General features: G+C 43.5%; 1 protein-coding gene across 3 annotated transcripts; it reads left to right on the top strand.

Annotated features, from left to right (window-relative positions):
- Positions 1 to 21,623, top strand: LOC144515680 (period circadian protein homolog 2-like). Of its 3 annotated transcripts, none has more exons than XM_078246717.1 (22): positions 1 to 152; positions 2,278 to 2,683; positions 3,593 to 3,685; positions 3,947 to 4,101; positions 5,098 to 5,219; positions 8,135 to 8,336; positions 8,920 to 8,971; positions 9,376 to 9,518; positions 9,685 to 9,763; positions 9,979 to 10,085; positions 10,476 to 10,629; positions 10,744 to 10,852; positions 10,934 to 11,213; positions 11,690 to 11,849; positions 11,945 to 12,063; positions 13,360 to 13,566; positions 13,657 to 13,902; positions 13,983 to 15,139; positions 16,291 to 16,501; positions 16,666 to 16,897; positions 18,556 to 18,706; positions 18,818 to 21,623. In XM_078246717.1, the coding sequence occupies exons 2-22, from the start codon at positions 2,313 to 2,315 to the stop codon at positions 18,971 to 18,973; spliced, it is 4,506 nt and encodes a 1,501-aa protein (XP_078102843.1). In that variant the 5' UTR covers positions 1 to 152; positions 2,278 to 2,312; the 3' UTR covers positions 18,974 to 21,623. The 3 variants fall into 3 exon arrangements, with proteins under 3 accessions (XP_078102843.1, XP_078102842.1, XP_078102844.1); XM_078246716.1 differs by having other exon boundaries at positions 2,132 to 2,683; XM_078246718.1 differs by lacking the exons at positions 1 to 152; positions 2,278 to 2,683; positions 3,947 to 4,101 and having other exon boundaries at positions 3,594 to 3,685.
- Positions 21,624 to 21,717: the final 94 nt, after the last annotated feature.

The following is a 21,717-nucleotide window of genomic DNA, read 5'->3' as shown; positions in this document are numbered from 1 at the left end:
CGTTTAGTAGGCCTGTTCACGTGTCACGTCATAAACCCGTCTCCCATTGAGGAATGCTGGAGCAAGTAGTGACTGTTTTATGCAATGGTCGGTTTTGCTTTAACAACTCGACATCGAGGACAACAGAGAGGCGATTTTTCTCGGCAGCACAGGTTGGTTTCCTTCATTTCCACCTCTTAGTTGTAGTAAGAATGCTTAGTAACAGTAAGTTGCGTAACTATGTATAACCTTTATAAACGCGGTTCGAGTTTTTCTGTTTATTCATAGAGAAAGAAAAAGGTCGGCTTTTGTGAAATGGCTAAAACACTGCTTTTTGGTCGCGGGTTTTGAACGATATCGTTACTTTTACATAACCGTGTCTGTACCGTGGATTGTAGGTCAACGTGTTTGGATTTGTGAAAAGCAGGTCAGTGGAGTTGGACGGAGGAAGGGATGTTTGTTCTCATTACAAATGAGTTGTTTTCTCGTATTTTCTTTAATTTAACCTTTATCTTGTGTAACTTGTCTATGATATAGGTCTACACATAATCCTTGACTTTTAAATTTAGCTGTTTGCCAGTTTTCAGTTTTAGGTGGTGGGACTCAAAGAGAGCTTTGGCAATTGCATTGCCTTATTTTCACATACGTTATCGGCTTGTCCGCTTGTGTCAAATGTAATTGGGTGGACTTAAATAAATAGATTAGAATTGCCAAGCAAGTAGGTTTATTTTTAGCTTACTACTTTCCAAGGGTTTATGAAACAAGGCTACCACTGCTTTTGGATGCACTACAGCCAAATCCATGCGACTGGAGCAGCATTGTATAACGCCTGAGCTCTGTGCTAGTATGTTAGGTGAATCAGTGCTCTAGCAGAGTTCAGTTTCACTATGTCACTCTTTTGCTCTGTTTTGAGAGTTATGTTTGTGTGCATGTACAATTTGGGGATAAAGTTGTATTTTTAACCTTCCCTAAAGTTAGTTAAATCAAACAGATTATGTAAAGAGAGAATAATAGACAAGCTGAATGTGCACTCTTACATAAATAGCTGCACCCTGGTCTTGGGTAGGAGTGCAGTATTTTGGATTTGGCATCAGTAGGTGTATACCTGTTGCCAGTATTTCCGGGATGATGCTTAAGCAGACATAAATAGCTCCAACTACTTCTGATCTGCTGCAGAGCTGATTAAAACTGTTGCTCTAGTATTTTTGTCAGGTTTCTTTAAGAGAATAAATGAGATTGTTACGACCCTAAATGCTTGTGAATGGTCTTCTTTATTTGTAGTTTGCCACAAGCAAGTGTTAAGTTAACCTGTCTTTACAATGTGGATCTCATGTTGCCATAAGGTCACATATGTAATAACTGAATATTATGTTATGACACAAGGTAAATGTTACTTGAGGGACTGTGCACAGCTTTTTTATTTTTTGTTTGTCTTTCAGGGGCACTGCACTGTGTTACATAAGGCATCGTTTAGGCCTATTTGATCTAGACAAAAGTGAACATGGGCAATGCATCAACACATCTGTTTATCATTGGTTTGTGTGGGATCTGTGTCCTTGTCATTAATGAAAATGCTGCTATTCTTGAGTGAGAACCATTTTCTCCCCAGCGATTGGTCGTCAGTTTTTCCTCATGCCTTTTTATTAGTTAATTTGGGAAGGGCCAGGTCATTAGCTACAGAGGAGACAACTTGAATGAATAGTACAAATTATTTTAAAGCATTTTGTCTTCCAAACACCCACATTAGTCATGATGGTTTGTGCGAGGGGAAGGTTTTGTTTGTGACGTGTCTTCAGAGCTGTGTTGTTGTTTTTTTTTTTATCTCTGTAGACTCACCTTTTCATATAAAAAAAAAAAAAGTCTTTTGGAAAATTCAACCGGATCAAACTGGTCTAGGTCTTTAGTTCATCTGATAAGGGCAAATAATGGCCTATTTACGTCAGCCACTGTGGTACATAAGCATATGCTGATGTCTGTCTGTCCTGCAGTGCCCTTTTTATCTATCATTGACTTTTAAAAGGCTACATTGGCTCAGATCAAAGTGGTGGCTAATCCCCATTAATTGCTGTGTCTTTACTATTGAGCTGCTATCTTAGAAGTGTAGCCTACTCTATTGTAAAGGGTTTGTCTGCGTTTTATTTTCCTCCTATAGACTGCATCCCCACTCTTGAGGCATCATTTCCATGCTTCATGGCATTGCCATGTGGAAGGTAGCTTAATCTCCCATCGTTTGCCTTTTGGTCCACCCCATGTCTGAGGACAGTAATCCAAAATACTACCTGTACTCAACCCTGAAAGGGTGCGAAAGGAACCGGGAAAGGGTCGACTTCCAGATGGAGGAAGAGGAAGGCTCTCCCTGCGGCTCCATTAGCCAACTTCACCGCATGGCCGACAGTTACAACAAGGGTTGTGGCGGACGGGATGGAGTCGAACTGGAAGCGGAGTTGGGATTGGCCTCCGAGGGGAGCGACAGCAGCCATGAGCACCCGGCCTTGTCGGCCTCCCCGCACACCGACAGGAAGCGGCCACGCCCACCCTTACACGAGGATGTAGAGATGGGAGGCAGCGGCTCGAGTGGGAGCGGGACAGAATCCCATGGTAACGAGTCGCATGGCAATGAGTCCCATGGCAATGAATCTGTGGGCAGTTCAAATGCCAATGGCAAGGATTCCGCTTTCTTGGAGTCTTCGTTGAGCAACAAGAGGTGAGGGCAAATCAAATCCCACCGCCATGGGGGAGCAGACCATCTAGGTCACAGAAGGGAGGTTCATTACATGTAATATAAGGTCTATTTTCCCTTCTATGACTCATTGTTGGTCCGAGTCACTAGTGTAGTCCAGCAGTAACTGTCTCACACTGAGGAAAGCAGTGGGTATTTTATTCCTAATTATGAGACAGACTACAAAAGACAATGACTGTTGTTCATTACAAATGACTTGGTATTGCCTTCAAAAGCAAAAGAAAATCTCTATTCAGGAAAAATTAATATGATGCAGGCTCTAAGCGGCTTAATTGTCCTGTTATCAATTCATTTTAGCGTGCAGTGTGTAAATGGTTGAAGGCAATTCATTTAAAAATAAGCACCTGGTGAACTGTCTGAGAAGTATAGCCTGACCAAATCAAATCACCCCCATTTTCTTGTATACGTTCCTTGTATTTTACAGTTTAATCATGCTTTAATTATCCCAGATAAGCGAGTAAAAAATAAAATAATGCTTTTCTTTAAATATTGGAATTATTCTATATAATGAAAAGGCATATTTAGAGAAAAGGGGTTGTTTACATTTAGTGGTGCACCACCTGCTCCTTTTCTTGAACTGTGCCACTTGTTTTTACATTTCAAATCCAGAAATGTTTGCTTCTTGTTAGCTACTGTCCATATTTGTATAGTCTTATTTATACAGGAGATACAGATGGTGTGTTTGTGTCATTCTGGGTGAGTCCTAGACTCACTTTATATTTATATATATATATATATATATATATATGTAACCAACCCAGCCACGTCACTTTATATTTTTAATCTTATTGTTTTGGTAGTCTAACTGTTTTTTGATAATGATCCGTTGTGTGGTCCTCTGTCAATAACACAACATTTTGTTTATGGTTACAGCTCAAACTCTCACAGCCCCTCGCCGCCAAGCAGCTCCAACGCCTTCAGTCTGGTGAGCTCCGAGCAGGACAACCCTTCAACCAGCGGCTGCAGGTACATATACATCTTTCATCTTACCTTACCATTTCATAAACTTCAAAAGGTTTGACAGAAAATAAACTAAGACAGTAGAATATAACTTATTTATTCCTCCTAAAATGAAAGGGTAAAAAGTTCTCCAAGGCAGACCACTGCCAATCAATCCAGTCATGCCCCATCCCCTCGCATACTGGTAGCACCTTCCCAGGGTGTGACAGCACTGGTGAAAACATGTCATTTTGACACACGTGTATCTGTCTCATGCACGCCTTGCAGCAGTGAACAGTCAGCCAAAGCTAAGACACAGAAGGAGCTCTTCAAGACCATCAAGGAGCTGAAGATGCACTTGCCGTCGGAAAAGAGGAGCAAGGGCAAGTCCAGCACTGTCAACATGCTCAAATATGCGCTGCGATGTGTCAAACAGGCGAAAGGTAAGACTCGCTTTCGTTGGCACTTTTTTCAGGCTAACTGTAAACACGCAAGCTATGACTTATTTCCTACTTTTCATTCTTTGTTTTGGTTGGTGTAAAAAAAAAAAGAAAAAAAAAAGGCTTTTAAGAAACCGTCTTGCAGCGCACTTACTTTAAGCCGCATGAGCGCAAAAAACAATGTGGAGAGCATCTGGACACGAGTGCTGTAATTAATCATTGCAGAAGCAGTACATGAAATGTACATGATGTAGCACAGGAATTTCCCCACTGTGGGATTAATAAAGTCTTATTAATCAAATAAAATCTTATCTTATCTTATTTTATAATATCACAGACACAGTGAATTGTCTATCAGTCATTCCGTTAGAATGCCGGGTCGGAACTGGTTGCGATGATAAAACAATGTTCATCACACTAATTGAGTGCCAAATATCTATAGGTAGTTCCCAGTAACAAATAAGTACAAGACGACTGTTGCTTCAGTACTATGTGTTTATAAATGTTAATTTTCTATACATGCCAGTGCTTTTTGGATCTACAGAATCTGATTTTACAGCGCAAACATTGCCAGAAGAATTACTTGTTCAGATGAAGGCTGTGATATGTGTAAATAATACAATAATGATTCAACTATAGCAAGTTTTGTCTTTAAGCTTTTTGGGGCGATATCAATATTAATAATAATGGTCCAAAATGATGTGAAATTGCATATATTTAAGTCAAAAACCTTCAAAGAGGTAGAATGATTGCCTCTTGCAAGTTCCACCAGTTGAACACGCTAAAAGCAATATAATATGCCGTATGAGGGTGGTATATGATCAGGGTGTGGTGGTATTTTGTGTATGGCATGGGTGAATGCGGTCGCTTCGTATATTTCTCCTGCTTTTTGGACCTTTGCCGCCTATAAGCATGATAATTAATTATAAACGTGTCTTTTTTACTGATACTGTATGTGATATGTTGTCTACATTGATCCATCTTCTCTTTGCTTTGCAGCCACTGAGGAATACTACCAGTTGCTGATGATTAATGACAGTCAACCGCCAGGGTTTGATGTATCATCCTACACCATCGAAGAAATCAACAGCATCACCTCTGAATACACCCTCAAAAACACTGTAAGTACATCTGCTCTTCACCTGACAATAAGGTCAGCATATATTTGTTTATAAATATGAGTAGAGTGGTTTGAAATCTGTGAATATAATTGAAGAATTTGTATTTCAAGTGAAATTTACAAAATAAGTCATGTCTCAAATGCTGAAATCTGATGATGTTTAACAAACCAGGGGTATAGACAAAATATATCAGTGCAAGATACAAAATATTGTGAGAAATGTTAGAGCAGTGGTGAAAGAAGTATTCAGATCCTTTACTTAAGTGAAAGTACTACCACACTATAAAAATACTCATTGGAAATATTACTTAAAGGTGCAATATGAAATACTGACAGCTAGTGTTTAAAATAGTTACTGCAGTACAAATTCAAAATACTGGAGAGAGTCGTCTCCCCTGCTCCCTTCTCTCCAGATTCAAAGTTCACGGAGGTTGCCAGGCTGAGACCGCAGCATCCACAACCATGTTGCTAGACGCTTGTCTCACATAGCCAGACATTACTCCACAGCACAGCGGAGTAGCTAACGTTAGATGACATAAAAGCCTGTGCTTACGCGGAGTTCTGTACCCAACTGACACACACTTTTTCAGCTTAGAATTACAGTAGGAACCGCTAAAAACCCCACAACCTCGCCGTCCTCTCCACACGCCAGACAGACACACTTCATCTGTTTAGAATTACGATAGTAACCGCTAAAAATACCACTACCTTGCTGTCCTTTTGCACCCGACTGAAATACACACTTTATTGGCTTAGAATTACGGCAACTATCGCTAAACACACTGCAGACTCATGGTCCTCTCTTCCCGATTTACAGCCCCCCTCTCTTGGCTTCAAATAACTCACCGTTATCGGCTATGGCCGCTGAACAGGCTACACATTGTAAACAGCCATGGCTGCTTGCCTGGTCCTCCGGTAACGTTAGCAGTTAGCAGGGTTAGCATGGCGGCGTTAGCCAGGACCAGTCGGGATCACTTGACTGGCTGTGTCTCCATTGTTTTTGCGAGTAACCAACTCGGGTATTCTAGCTATATACTGTCATGTGAGTAGCTACACAAATGTTGAAATGACATAAAATGCCCGTCCCTAGTAGCCGTGATAAATTAGCCTGAAGCTAATGCTTACCTGTTCAGGAGGAAATTAGCCAACTCGGCGTCCTTTTGGGCTCTAAGCTGTCAAATACATCTCCAATATTTACCCGGGGTTTGTTACGTCTCTGGTCACGCTACTGTTGACATGCCGGGTTTTTTATGTTGGGTAGAATCTATCTCCGTTCCTGTTGGTTTGCTGCTTTCATGGCTGTACTAACATTACAGCTGTAGCTTGCTGGGTTTATGTTTTTACAGGTATATCTGGCAACCCGGCCTGGCTGTCAAACTGGGCAGTTGATAACAACACACAGGCCAAAAAAGATATTCCGTCACGGAACGGAAATTTCAAAAGGAGAAAATACTGGTATCAGCATTGTTGTCAGAAAAGATAGTATTTCAACTTTGCATGTTTCCTTAATATCTGATGACACATTGGGGTCATTTTTGGATTTATTACAGTAAATATATTACATATTGGACCTTCTTAAGTAAAAGTATGTAAATATTATCAGGAAAATGTACTTAAACTATTAAAAAGTACTCAATTCAGGAATAATCACATTTTAGAAACTGGGAAGGATCCAAAACAGTTCTCTCATTTAACTAAGTGTTCAATCGGCTAATTATTTCAGCTGGACTTGTAGGCCATTATATTGTTGGGTAGTTTAATTTATAATAAAACATAGTATTTTATTAACTACATGTTGTGTGTGTGTGTGCAAAAATCTTAATTTGTAAAGTAACTAGTAACTAAAACTGTCAGATTAATGTTGTGGAGTAAAAGGTACAATATTTCCCTCTGAAATGTAGCGGGAGTAGAAGTAGAAAGTGGCACGACAAGAAAAGACTCAAGTAAAATACAAATAGGGCTGAATCGAAAATCTGAAGCTGTTATTGACGTATTTTTCCTATGACGATAATTTCGATAATGTATTTCTGTTGATAGGCCTACTTTCTCCTTAAAAACAGGTGTGTGCAGGGTCCGAATGAACATTCGCCAGTCGCCAAATGCTGGGGCGGGCCAACACGAACACACACAAACACTGGCGCACACACCAGCCACTACCTTCTGTTTACTGATAGCTAGCGTTTAACTCAGGCTAATTAATTAGCTAGTAAGTGACGATTTTTGGCAGCCAGCCTTCCAAAAGAAAACACAATGAAATTAAATGTTAACCCATCATTAACCGTTGACTGACAAGCAGGAAACGGAGTCTCAGTTCACACGTCTGGGAGGCTCTGACACACTTTCCGCACTCCGTGTCCGCGGACAGCTGTAGGCTGTTGATGTTTTGTGCAGTGTCGGACACACGCAGCCACTTTCCTGAAACCGGTTGCGGTACTGACACAAGTCCACAGCGGCCCGTAGCGTGTATGTCCCAGCCTGTCTCCAGCGCCTCCACCTGCAGGTTATCAGCTGTGTGTCTGCCTGGTATACTCACGGACGGCTGATTTAACTCGCCGGTCCTCATCAATATAGTTTCATATGTGACGTAGCTCTCCACAAGCAGAAAAAAGGGGAGCTTATAACGCAACTTGCTGGTTCAAAGTTAGAACAAGTCAATTAGCCATTGAGAAATAGATTATATAGCCTATTTACATTTTTATCATGCAAAAGATGTTTTTTTAAACTATACAAAAAACGTTTTTAAACGCAGTGTCCGTCGTCGAATCACAATTTTTTGTAATAATCGTTCATTTATCATTATCGAGGTAAAACGTGCAATTAATCGTTGATTTTAGGTCATATCGTTCAGCCCTAAGTACAAGTACCTCAAATGTGTACATATTTGAACATCTTGAAAACTTCTCTTTTTACCGACAGGATATTTTTGCTGTTGCCGTCTCACTTATCACGGGGAAAATTGTTTACATCTCGGACCAGGCGGCGTCCATCTTGAACTGCAAGCGGGAAGTCTTTAACAATGCCAAGTTTGTGGAGTTCCTGACACCTCAGGACGTCAGCGTGTTCTACAGCTTCACCACGCCCTACCGCCTGCCCTCATGGAGGATGTGCACTGAAGCAGGTACCAGCTATACCTAACTGGAAATAGTTCTTAGGTTCAACTGTTTTTATGTAACTTAAAAGTCATTACAGATTTGAAAATGTTGTCCCAATGAAATAAACAAATATTTATTTATAACTGGGCAGTGCTGTTTCAGTGCTGGAGTATGGTCTGGCTACACTGGCTTATCAGAGATGTACAACTGCATCAAATTATGCAATTTCTAGCTGGTTGTTGTTTTAATGCTACTCCTTTGTCCATCAACTTTAAGTACTGTAGTTGATTCTGTAGTCTCACTTGAACAGCTTGTGGTCATTTGGGGGTTTGGGTTGTTTAAGTAATGGCTGAGCAGCTTTTGTTTTTACATAAAAGCTTTTCCTAGAACTTCAGCTGTATGATTCTTTAAACCCAGTTGCATAATTGTAGAAAACTCTCACAGTGCCTCTCTTGCTTTTTTACCTCTTCCCTTTTTGAAAGCGAGACTTCTCAGCTTCTGTCAATAGTGTGTTGAATAGAGATGACTAACCAATGGCTCTTTTGGAAGTAATCAATCTAATGCATTTGGTGATATATTCATCCCACCTTCTCCCTATCTCTTATTCAGACTCGTCTCCCACAGAGTGCATGCAGGAGAAATCCTTTTTTTGCCGCATCAGGTGAGTGACAGCAGCAGGCGCTTTATCTGACTGAGTTTCCTGCTCAAACAAGCTCTGAGTCAGGCAGGGTTTAGAGGATGGTTGAGAGAAGGGAGGAAGTCAGCAGCTGTGAGCTTTTTAAACTATCTCTGTCCCTTCTAGTAGCTCAGCCATTCAGGCAAACTGACGTTTATTTTTAAAAGCCTCTTTAGGTAATTCAATTTTATTTATAGTATCAAATCATAACAGGAGTTATCTCGAGACACTTTACAGATAGAGTAGGTCTAGACCACACTCTATAGTTTACAAAGCCCCAACAATTCTAGTAATTTCCCCCAAGAGCAAGCATATAGTGCGACAGTGGCGAGTAATACTCAAATACTATGAAACCGTATTATAATTGTGTGTGTCTGTGTGTGTTGTAGTGGTGGTAAGGAGCGTGAAGGAGATTTGCAGTACTACCCTTTCCGTATGACTCCATACCGGATGAAAGTCCAGGATGCTGAGCTGGCTGAGGAACAGTTCTGCTGCCTCCTGCTGGCCGAGAGGGTGCACTCTGGATACGAAGGTGAGGCGTGTGACCACAACCACATGGTTTTACACACATTTCTAATGTTTATTTTACGACATTGCCTTACTGAACCATATAACACACAACCCTATTTACTGCTCTTAACATTTGGGCTACCACAGAGAGCATTTGCTCATTTGTCTTTATTCTTCTCTTTTCGCAGCACCCAGAATTCCTACTGACAAGCGTATCTTCACCACCACACACACACCCAACTGTGTGTTCCAGGATGTGGATGAGAGGTGAGTGGACAGAGCCCCCCCCACACACACACACACACACACACACACACACAACCCACAAACACACACAATACACACAATCAAAACATTACAAGGTGTCATATCATGTGTGCATCTGTGCTCCTGTGCTGCTGCCCACTCTGTTAAATAATGTGAATGTCTGTCTTTAAACAAAAAAAACTGTCTTTAACACATTGGTGTTGTTTCTGAATCAGGGCTGTTCCTCTGTTGGGTTACCTCCCTCAGGACCTGATTGGGACCCCTGTGCTACTCAATCTGCACCCAAGTGACCGACCCTTGCTGCTGGCTGTGCATCGGAAAAGTAAGAACTCGTTTCATTCACGGTGTTGTCTTAACTGATGGGGCGGAGTATCAGTTCAGTTTTTTGTTTTTGTTTTACCTTTTATTTATTCAGGGAAGTTTCACTGTGAGAAGGCCTTTCTTTTGCAGGAACACCCTGATCACATTTGCACAGTTACACTCACCTGGAAGCTGCCCAGTACAACCACAGTCTGATCTGCTGGCCACTGAGCAGCTCCACTGGGGCGGTTGGGGTTAAGGGCTTGCTCAAGGGCAGTTCAGTGGTGGTATTGAGGGAGGGGTAAGGGCTCGCTTCTCTAACCTTTAGGCCAACACTGCCCCTGGTGCTTTAAACCATGCTTTAATCTATTTTATGTTGTTCAGCTCTCACTCACACACGCTCTACTTTTAGTTCTGCAGTATGCTGGTACGCCATTCGATTACTCCTCGATCCGTTTCTGTGCAAGAAACGGCGAGTACATCACCATTGATACCAGCTGGTCCAGCTTTGTCAACCCCTGGAGTCGCAAGGTCTCCTTTGTCATTGGCAGGCACAAAGTCCGCACGTGAGTATACCCAATGCATTGTTTTAGTTAAGGTTTTTTTGTCATCAGTTGTAGTATGTTAGAACATATTTCACTTTGAACATTCTAGATGACAGTGGTCTGTGTGTTTTGCAGGGGTCCTGTGAATGAAGATGTTTTTGCAGCACCAGCTTTCCACGGAGGGAAGATCATGGACTCAGACATCCAGGAAATTAGTGAACAGATCCACAGGCTGCTACTCCAAGTATGTAACAACACACACTAGACGCCCACTTTAAAACACATTTTCATGTGTCCGTGTCTGTAACAACCTTTCTATGTTCAGCCGGTCCACAACATGGGCTCTAGCGGTTATGGTAGCCACGGCAGCAATGGTTCCCATGAGCAGCTGGTGAGCATCAGCTCGTCAGGCGAGAGCAACGGGAACGTCGTGGCTGGGAACCCAGCGGAGGAGACAGACAAGGCCAAGCCTTCCAGGACGTTCCAGGAGATTTGTAAAGGGGTCCACATGCTGAAGAACCAGGACTCCCAGGTCTGCCTGCGCCTCCCTCCCCCTTGGCCCTCACCGTCGCCATCCAAGCCTGAGCAGAAGAAGACCTCTGACAGTGAGTTCACTTTAATTTCACAGGTGCCATTCTGTGGTCGCTTTGACTCAAAGTCATGAAAATCACAGGGAGAACATTTATTGTAAGTGAACACAAAAGTTGAGCACACAATGCACATCTGTCAGTGCAAATAATCACACAAATAACCACACTACAGTAAGCTACAATGCTGAAGTGGCAGATCATATTGGCAGAAATAAGTGTTCTTTTAAAGTATTTTTTTTTAATGCACATTTTCCTCAAGGACTTTAAACAAACTCTCTAAAAATGTCAGTGACTTAGTCAGCTGTACTATATGTACTGCAATTTGCCACAAGAGTCAGAATCAGAAATTATTTGTGTGGCAGTCAAATATGAAAATAAAAATAATCTAATAAAAAGAGAGCAAATGTGTTATAGGTTTGTGTTCAGCTCTGTCTTTACCTGCCTGTCTTTGTGTGTGTGTTTCTGACATTTTCCCTTCCCTTCCCCTTCAGCAATAGTGGCAGCTCAGAAGAGTCCAGCGGTGCGTTTGAAAGACTCAGCGCTCCCTCTGCAGGTCAGAGACAGTACTGCAGCCAGCATGGAGGACTTCACCTGCAAGGACCAGACTGTCTGCTCCTACCAGCAGATCAGCTGCCTCGACAGTGTCATCAGGTAAGGTGTGGTGTTTGTGTCCACAAATGATGATAGTTTAAAGATCCTGTGTATGAAGTGTGCACTCTCTAATTTAATCCATTTCTGCTACTCAGGTACCTGGATAGTTGTAACATCCCCATCACAGTGAAGAGGAAGTACCAGTTCTCCAACTCCGATGATGACAAGAAGGGCTCAGAGGATGGCATCCATGTGCCTCAGGACACAAACCCAGGCATGTACACACCATGCATCTGTGTACATATACACATGTCACAAACCATCCAGGATATTAGATCCAATTTATTTGCAAAGAAAACCCCTGTGTTGTGCATTATCCTACATTAGCTTGGGTTCATTTGCTTAACCCTTTGAACTCTGCAATAGAAAAGGTCAGCAAGTGCCTACATTGGTATGTTTGCTTATTGTGATGTCATTTCTTGGGGTATCTTCAAATGCTTCATATCCCTAAAATCAGTCAATAAACCATTAAAATTAATAAAAGTGTTATAATTGTGTCATAAATGAATTTTACTAAATGAACACACAAAACATATTGATCCAAAAGATTTCTAAATGTAGAAACATGTAAAACAAATTCCTTAAAGGTGCTCTAAGCAATGTTGGGTGACGTCATTTCTTGTTGATGTTCGAAGTACTGTCAAACAGAACGGAGGCTAGCTCGCCCCTCCCTCCTCCTTATCCTGTCCCTTCCCCCTCCCTTCCGCGCACTAACCCCCCAACCCCCACCCCCAAATCCTTCTTGTCGGTCATTGGCTGGAACACTGTTTGGTTTGTTTGGTGGTGCAGGTTGGCACAGATTTGTCGTTTGTGGAGCCTGGGCTGTCTACAGAGACCGCGTTTTTTTTACAGTGTGTTCAGGGGACAGGCAGCTCGCTGATAGTGAGGAGATGTTTGCTGTATGTGACAAAAAATGTTGTTGCCTAAAAAAACTCCAGAAGTTTTTTTTGTATGAAAATGTTTAAGTTTTTGAGATATACACATTTTTATGAGCAGAGTGTAAAGGCGTTTTGATAGTTTCATCTGCAATAGAAATGGTCCACCTGCTGTTTAGCACTGGACATCAAGCAACGTGATGACGTCATCACGTTGACTGAAGCCTTAGCTTTCTGCTTCAAAAAGAATTAATGCTCTAACTGCTTAGATCGTTTAATACAGGATCATGTAAACAACAACCTCCTGCGGCCATTACAGGGAAATACTGTCGCCATAGATAGTTATCAGCTCATTGTGGACCGGATGTCACGTAACGTGATGGCATCATCACGAGCGTACAACAAACTGGCGCGAAAGACGGAAGCCTTAGCTTTCTGTTGCAAAACAAGGAAGGCTCTGGCTTTTATAGTTCTTATTTTAGACTGATTTAAACAGAATCATGTAAACAATGATCTCCTGCGCACCTTTAGCGGCCGCCCGCGGGAGTTCAGTTCTTTAAGGGTTACCTAACAGGAGTTGGACTGTAATCATCTATGACTTGGAGCTAACAGAGGATTGCTTTGTCCCCATCCAGAGCCTTTGATGCTAGATGCCCAGCCAGGCCTGTCAAACATGAAAGCACTTAAGAAACCTTCATCTGGGGCAGTGGCTGTGGTGGGAGGACCCATGGCACCCCTCACCCTACCAAGCAAGGCTGAGAGTGTGGTGTCAATCACCTCACAGTGCAGCTACAGCAGCACCATCGTCCATGTGGGAGACAAGAAGCCTCAGCCAAAGTCTGGTGGGTGATGTTGAACATGCAGGTTTTCATCCAACTGCTAGATAATAAGTTCTGTTTGACTGATGTTTATGGCTTTGATTCGTTCTACAGAGATTATCGAGGACATGGTCGAAAGCCCTGTGCTCCCGGCTCTGCCTGTCAGCGTGGTGTCTCCCCCCAGCCAGGAGAAGGAGGCCTACAAGCGGCTGGGACTGACCAAACAGGTGCTGGCTGCACACACCCAGAAAGAAGAGCAGGCCTTCCTCAATCGCTGCCGAGAGCTGTGCAATGCCAGGACCTTCCAGAAGGACTGTTTCACATATCTCCACAAGCAGAGAGGTCCAGCCAGTGCTGAAGGTACATAAGGTTTAATAGTAACCACATCAAATTAAAATTGTTTTTATTATTTATAGTTACTTTTCCATGTGTCATCTCAGAATCATCTGGTCTACGAAGTTCTGCCAAACAAGGCACCACCAGGCCTGAGACTACTGCCAAGAAGGGCAACCGCAACAGGAAGACCAATAAGCCCCGGAGGAAGCATCCTGATTCGTCAGACAGCGCTGTATCAAACCGCAAACCCCGGCCTCCTCTCCAGGGTCTCAACCAAACCTCGTGGTCCCCATCAGAAACATCCCAGTCAGCTTTTAATGTCTCCTACCCAGCCATGGGGCCTGCCTATCCGCTCTACCCCACTGGACCTGCAGCTCCAGCTCAGGCCCCCTGCCCTGACCCCTCCCTTTCCACAGGCTTTGGAGAGGGGCAGAGCACTCAAGCCCCACCTACTGCCGCTCCATTTGGTGCAACCATTGTTACACCTGTGGTAGCTCTGGTGCTACCCAATTATCTCTTCCCCCAAATAGGACAGTTAGGTCAGATTGGGCAGCTGGGGGCTGCTCCTAGACCAGCGTTTTTCCCTGAGCAGACCCAGACGCAACCTGCATACACTTCTCAGCAGCTCTTTCAGCCCCCACAGCCAGGCTACGCCATGCAAACACAACCCCCATACACCAGCCAACAGCCGTTCCCTGTGCAGACTGCCTTTACCCCCCAGCAGCCATTCCAAACCGCTCACACCCCCTTCACTACCTCGCAGCCTTTCCAGGCCGCTCAGACTACCTATACTACCCCGCAGCCTTTCCAAACCACACAGACCCCCTACACTACCTCGCAGTCTTTCCAAACCGCACACACCCCCTACACTACCCCCCAGCCTTTCCAGGCCCCTCAGACTGCCTACACTTCCCAGCAGCCCTTTGCTGCCCAGCCTTCTTTTCCAGTGCAGACTCAGTTTGTGGCCCAAGCCACGTATCCTGCTCAGCCCTTCCCTATGGCCATGGAGCCCCAAGAAGGGGCAGCATCACGTTCCGCCACCCCAGCCTCTGGAGCAAGAGAGCCCGTCACGTCCCCGCGACTGTTTGAGTCACGGTGCAGCTCGCCCCTGCAGCTCAATTTGCTGAGCACGGAGGAGGGACAGCGCTCCATGGAACGGCAGGACAGCGCAGCGCCCCTTGCTGGATGCCACGGCTACAGTACAGTAGCAGCATCGGGGGCAGCTGGAGCAGCAGGGGAGAAGAACGAAAACCCCCAACAGGTGAGAGTCACAATGCACGAAGTTAGAGAGAACGTATCTTTGATTTAACATCAGAACTCTGTGTTATTAAGGTTTCAACTAGGGCTGAAACGATTACCTCGAATAATTCGATTACAAAAAATCCTCGATGCAAAATGATTTACCTCGAAGCTTCGTTAAATCAGTGTTACCAACGTTGTATTGCTGACGGACGGTGTTTCCACACGGATCATTGTTCATGTCGCACACCAGACGCTGCTCAGTCTGCTGGCGACACATGCCAGAGCGTAAATAGTGAGGGGCTAAGAGAAGAGACAGGCTGGAGAAAATGACAAAGTGTCCAAAGTTTGGATCAGTTCAAACGTAATTAAAACGAGAACTCTGTACAGTGTGTCTACTGAAAAACCGAACTAGCTTACCACAATAATAGCACAACGTCAATGCTTCAGCATCTCAACAGAAAACATTTCTCATCCATTCCACGAAGCGGACCCGACAAAAGTAAATCACAGAGTTGTATGGACGATGAAACTACACCAAACACACCAACTACCAAAAACAAAGACGAGAAAATACGTAGCAGTGACCACAATTTGATCTAAAGAGCCGACGTGTTGACTATCCCGTCGGAGAAACAGCTGACTGTTGCGCACCATTTTCGATCTACTAGCATAAGTGTAACAGAGCTCAATCTATTTTAATTTATATATTTGATATATATAATTCATATTTACATATACATATATTTACATATAGGCCTATATACAGATTAGTCTCAGGATGAAACTTGTAGTTCTGAAAGTTAAGTTGCACAATTTAAGGTCATGTTTATGTATGTTTAATGTATGCCTTAGTGTGAGGTTGATGTCATTTCAGAAAATGTTTTCTTTAAAAATGTTACAATGTAATATGGCACTTAAATGCACTTCATATGTTTAGTTTTTTGAGAGATGATATTGTAAGCAACGTAGGCAACAAAAATGTAGCTTCTTCCGAAAATTTAACCAAACTATAAGTATTTCTTATCCGATTAATCGATGGAATAATCGGTAGAATACTCGATTACTAAAATAATCGATAGCTGCAGCCCTAGTTTCAACCACTCATATACACACCGATCCTTTCACATAAAGCCTGTGACAGCGCTGATGGTTTGCTGCCTTGTGTTTCAGGTGGAGTCTCCAGAAGATCGGGCTCACAGTGACGGTAACTCCTCATCCTGCGACTTGCTGGACATCCTGCTTCAGGAGGACTCCCACTCTGGGACCGGATCAGCCACCTCCTGGCCACCTGGCTCCATGGCCTCAGGATCGGGCTCAGGATCGGGCTCAGGCTACAACGGCTGTGGTACATCAGCTAGTGGAGCTTCTGGCAGCAGAACAGGTCAGTAGAGGAACACCCAAGCTCGACAAAATGAACTGAACTTTTATTTATGCTACTTCATGAAATATTTCTTGATTCTGATTGGTTGGTATAAAAAAATATAAATAGTATATTAAAAAGTCTTATTTTTGACTGTTTCCCTGTCTCTCTAAAACTGTGTATAGGAAGCAGCAACACCAGCAAATACTTTGGCAGCATTGACTCTCTGGAACACAACCCCAAGGCCAAAGCCAAGACGAGCGGCAAAGGAGGCTCTGAAGGCGGCCAATCGCAGACCAAGGTCTCAATCCAAGGCGACGGAGAGCTTTTCATCAAAAATGTTCTCCAGGAGCCCCTGTGGCTGCTGATGGCAAATGCTGATGACAAGGTCATGATGACATATCAAATGCCATCCAGGTGAGTCACTGACTGGGTATTATTTTAGGGGTAACCAGGATTTCAAACAATTCAATGCAATTCAATTTTATTTATAGTATCAAATCATAACAGGAGTTATCTCGAGACACTTTACAGATAGAGTAGGTCTAGACCACACTCTATAGTTTACAAAGCCCCAACAATTCTAGTAATTCCCCCAAGAGCAAGCATTTAGGCTACGTCCACACGTACCAAAACGATCTTTTTTTTTACCCGTCTTCCCTGGATTCGTTTCAAGGATTTTTGTATCTATACGGATCCAGGTGTAAATGACTCAACGCGCTACTTCATATTCCAGGCCTATAGGTGGTGCTGTTTCTGCTACAGAAATTCACCAAAACACGGAGAAGAAGAGTTAACTTCCCATCATAACATGACTAGCTAGACTAACGTTCTCCTAATACATCCATGGACTATAATAACCTTTCACCACTCCTCATTTTATAAAGGCCTCCGCAAGGAAACGTGTCTTTGTTTACATTGTATAATGTGCTGTTTTATTTTGCAATTCTGTCTGCCGTCGGACATGATTGCAGCGCGCTAACTAGCTAACATTGGCAGTCAAACAAACACCAATGATCCAATGTCTTTTTGATAATCTACACATTTTTCTTGCAGTAGCTTTTATACAACAAGCCGTGGTAAAAGTTACTATAATCCGTTCAAGGAGTTGATAAGCAGACAGATTAGCTAGCTTTATAAACAGCTAGCTAACCATAGCAGCTAACGTTACGTCGCTGCTGTAGCGGTCAGCTACTTTAGCGATGTTTAACGTTAGCTACATAACGTTATCAATATATCTTGTGTAGAATCCAGGACCGGCAGAGCAGAGGGAAGTGTCAGGGAGCAGAGACAAACTATTTAGCTAGATGAAGTGAGCTGGTTTGACCATTGAGATGGGATAGGCTCGCTTAGCTTCACCGCAGTCGTGTGTGGCCGTGCACTAGTGCGGGACTGCGGTAAGAGGTCGAGGGGTCTGGCGATGACATCATCGATACAATAAAAAGCCAAAAGGGAGCCGTTTTCGATTTTTTTTCACCCTGGAACCCGGTTTCAAAAAAGTGCGTTTACTGGATTTGTGTGGACGAGGTGCCTAAACGATGCTAAACGTGTGTTTGCACCAAAAAAAGGTCTCTGTGTGGACGGCCCCTTAGTGTGACAGTGGCGAGGAAAAACTCCCTTTTAGGAAGAAACCTCGGCAGACCTCAGGCTCTTAGTAGGTGGTGTCTGACGGTGCCAGTTGGGGGTGTGATGAACAGTGGCAATAATAGTCACAATAAAGAGAATGGAACAGTGACTACAAATGGTAGTAGTGGTAAACAAAGGCCTATAAAGCAAAAAAAGAAGAAAGCCTAGTGCAAACGTCATTCAGATGTATTCAGTTAATTTTACATTGGAGGCCCTTCTTTCATACTGATAGTGTGCAGATTTCTTTGACTGATTACTTTGTTGTTAATTTCCACACTGGCAGTGAACCATTGTATGTATCAGTCTTAAAGTAAACTGTAGTGTGTGTGTGTGTGTGTGTGTGTGTGTGTGTGTGTGTGTGTGTGTGTGTGTGTGTGTGTGTGTGTGTGTGTGTGTGTGTGTGTGTGTGTGTGTGTGTGTGTGTGTGTGTGTGTGTGTGTGACCCATAGGGACATTCAGAGGGTACTGCGAGAAGACAAGGAGAGGCTGAGGCAGATGCAAAAGAGCCAGCCTCACTTCTCCTCAGACCAGCGACGAGAGCTAATGGAGGAACACCCCTGGATGAGGAGGGGAGGTCTACCTGCTGCTATCAATGTAAAGGTCAGAACCACACTCAAAAATACATATAGATATACATACATATAGAGATTTGGTTGTATGGAAATGGTTAAATTGAAATATACTTAATATTGGACGTGTGTATGTGTTAAGGAATGTGTGTACTGTGAGGACGCCACAGCAGCCCCATTCGAGGAGGACCTGTCACACATGGAAATGGGCGAGCTGGGCGAGGAACTGAGCCAAGAGGTCCAGAACGCCCTAAGCCAATCAGAGGAGTCTCAGCCTCAAGCAGACACTGGTTGCTGAACGTGCACTCTGCCAGCAGGGGGGACACACACGACCAGCCATGGACCTTTTGTGATGCGTACACACACACATTGTAAATGTGAGACAAACAGCTATGTGCCTGACCATATTTACAAACACAGCATTAACTCAAGCAGAACTTTGTGTTGCCATTGTGGTGAAAATGAGGATGTGTGCCGCTTGTGTGTTGTGCGGAGGACTGCTGCTGAAGTGCAGTTCTTGAGCTGCCCATACAGGGGGCAGTATCGCTTCATGTGGGTCTTTGTATACATGACCCTCATATACTGGTAGTCCTTTTGCCAGCTCTCTCTCACACACACACACACACACACACACACACACACACACACACACACACACACATATTCTCTCTCTCCCTCACTGAAAGAACCTGGGAACAGTCTGTGTAGTTGGTGACCTTTGGCCTACCAAATTATTTATTTATTTCATTGTTTCCCATCCTTCTTGTCAGAGGCAGAGCTTTACAGCAACATGAGCAGTTATTATTCTAAAAAAGGTAATAATTAATGGGCATCTAATTTAAAAATGTTATCAACAAGTGGATGTTAAAATACTCTGCTGCCAGTTATGTTTGTGTTTTCTTGTTTTGCCACAGGTCTTATTCAAGCCCTTCAAACCCCCTTTGTTTTCCCATTTTTGACTATGTAGAATAGTTCAGTCAGGACCACTTTGTCAAAATAGATTCATTCATGTGCAATTTGTATTTGGTGGTATGGCTCTGTTCTGGGACCTCCTCGCACGTCCACGTGCATACGTGGAAAGCATGAGGCAGGGAGAGCACACCTCCCTGCCCTTTCATGTGCATGTATGGAAAGCCTTAAGCGGGGAGAGCACCAGTAGGATCCCCATAGGGTACAGAGCAGCATCAATGACCAAGACACAAATTTAAAAGGAGGAGCTGGGTTGCAAGCGCTAGCAGAGATGCAGCAAGGTAGGCTGGGAAAAGCAGTTTAAATAGAGCGTGCTATTTGGAAATCCACTCAAAAGAGGGAATCAGCTGATTCATCAGCTGGTGTGCTGGCTTAGGAACTGTCAGCTATGAGCTGAGATAATAGCCGAGCTTGACTCCGTGACCTGTCAGAACTTACACTATGCTTCATTTGTGGTGCACGTTGGATGATGGAGGCTGGGTCAAATGTCAAATGCACAAACTATTCATTTTATTATCTTTTTTTATTTTCTACCAGATAATGTATCTAGAATAGATTGTTTTAAGCTAAAGCCAAATCCATTCCGCGAAAAGACAGTACTTATTTGAAAAAAAAACAGACTGTAAAAATAGTGGATGTAGCTGCAGTGATGTCACCAATTGGTTTGTGGGCTGACGTTTTGAAGCCAGGAGTTTGCATTTTGCCCGTCACAATCTTAGTATTTTGGAGCCGGAAGTGACCATATCAGCAGTCAGCATGTACGGCAGTACACAGAGCCGGTAGACTACAAGACATTTCTAGGCGACCAAAGTGTTCCAATTAACTTTGATGTGAAAACACACAGTGAGCGGGTCGGAGTTTAAGGCCGGTAACACACTGGATGTGTCGCGCTAGCGTGTCAGCTGTGTGGCGTGTCCGTTTATATTTCGGCTCCCATGTTAACAGGTTAGAGCTTACACACTGCCTGCGTGACACGCACGTCTCAAGCGAGAATTATACTGGACGCATCCAAGGTGGCGCGCGCCATCGTGACGTCAAAATGACGTAATATCCTGCCGGTGCGCCCAGCTGTCGCGCACGGCTCTTTTTTTTTTTTTTCAGCGGCGTGCGACAAAGCGGAAACGAGAGGCCTGAACGGGTTCGCCGACAGCTGGATGCCAGGACTCTCACAGTGACTGCAAGTCTCTCTGGTAAACTTACTGGGTTAAGATGAGTTCTTTTATGGTGAATGAAAGGCTTGATCCGACCAAGTAGGTCATCAAATCAAATCGAAGCACTGACGGCAATGCTGCTGCTAGTTCTGCCATTGTTTACTTTTTTTCTTCTTCTTCTAGTCCGTAGAAAGAGCAACGTCGGTAACCTTTGCTCATTAGCGCCACCTCTGTTCAGGACAAGACTGCAACTAGTGTCGCGAGCACCAGCTGGGCTGGGTCCAGTATAATTCTCACTTCAGGCGCCGAAAACGCGTGCATGCTAGAAATACGCCTAGTTTTCCAGGCAAAATAGAATAGGAAAAGATGTTTATATGTCATTTTGACACTAATACATATTAATAAATGACATGTTGATGTTTGAAAGTGTCTAGGTTTTGATATTAATGCAGATATAAATGTAATTTAAAAAAAAATCGATTTTCTAATATTGCACCTGTCAATACAGAACGAAATATCTTGTAGCCTATTTTGCCGTCAATACTGCCGTCGTCTTTGCTGTAATCAAATCAGTCTATATTTATGTTTTAACATGGTATTTCATTTTATCACTGGGAAACATACATGTGTACAGACAAGGCTAGCAGCAGCAGCAGCGCCGCGTCAGACACGTTTCTGGTGTGTAAAGACATAGAAAAATCCACGCAGCCGACACGCAACAGAAACGCCACGCTCACACACGACTCAGTGAGTGACAGGTCAGCGTGTAGCCACGCCCCTAAAGCATCCCCTGCTTTATTTCCATCCATCCATCCATCTTCATCCGCTTATCCGAGTCGGGTCGCGGGGGTACAGCTCCAGCAGGGGACCCCAGCTGGAGCTGCTACCTGCTATTGTCTATTTTAAAATAAATATGACCATA

The sequence above is a fragment of the Sander vitreus genome, chromosome 3 (assembly GCF_031162955.1).
Source record: "Sander vitreus isolate 19-12246 chromosome 3, sanVit1, whole genome shotgun sequence".
In the NCBI taxonomy this organism is placed as follows: domain Eukaryota; kingdom Metazoa; phylum Chordata; class Actinopteri; order Perciformes; family Percidae; genus Sander; species Sander vitreus.
The sequence above is the reverse complement of the archived record's forward strand: the minus strand, read 5'-3'. Positions and strand labels throughout refer to the sequence as shown.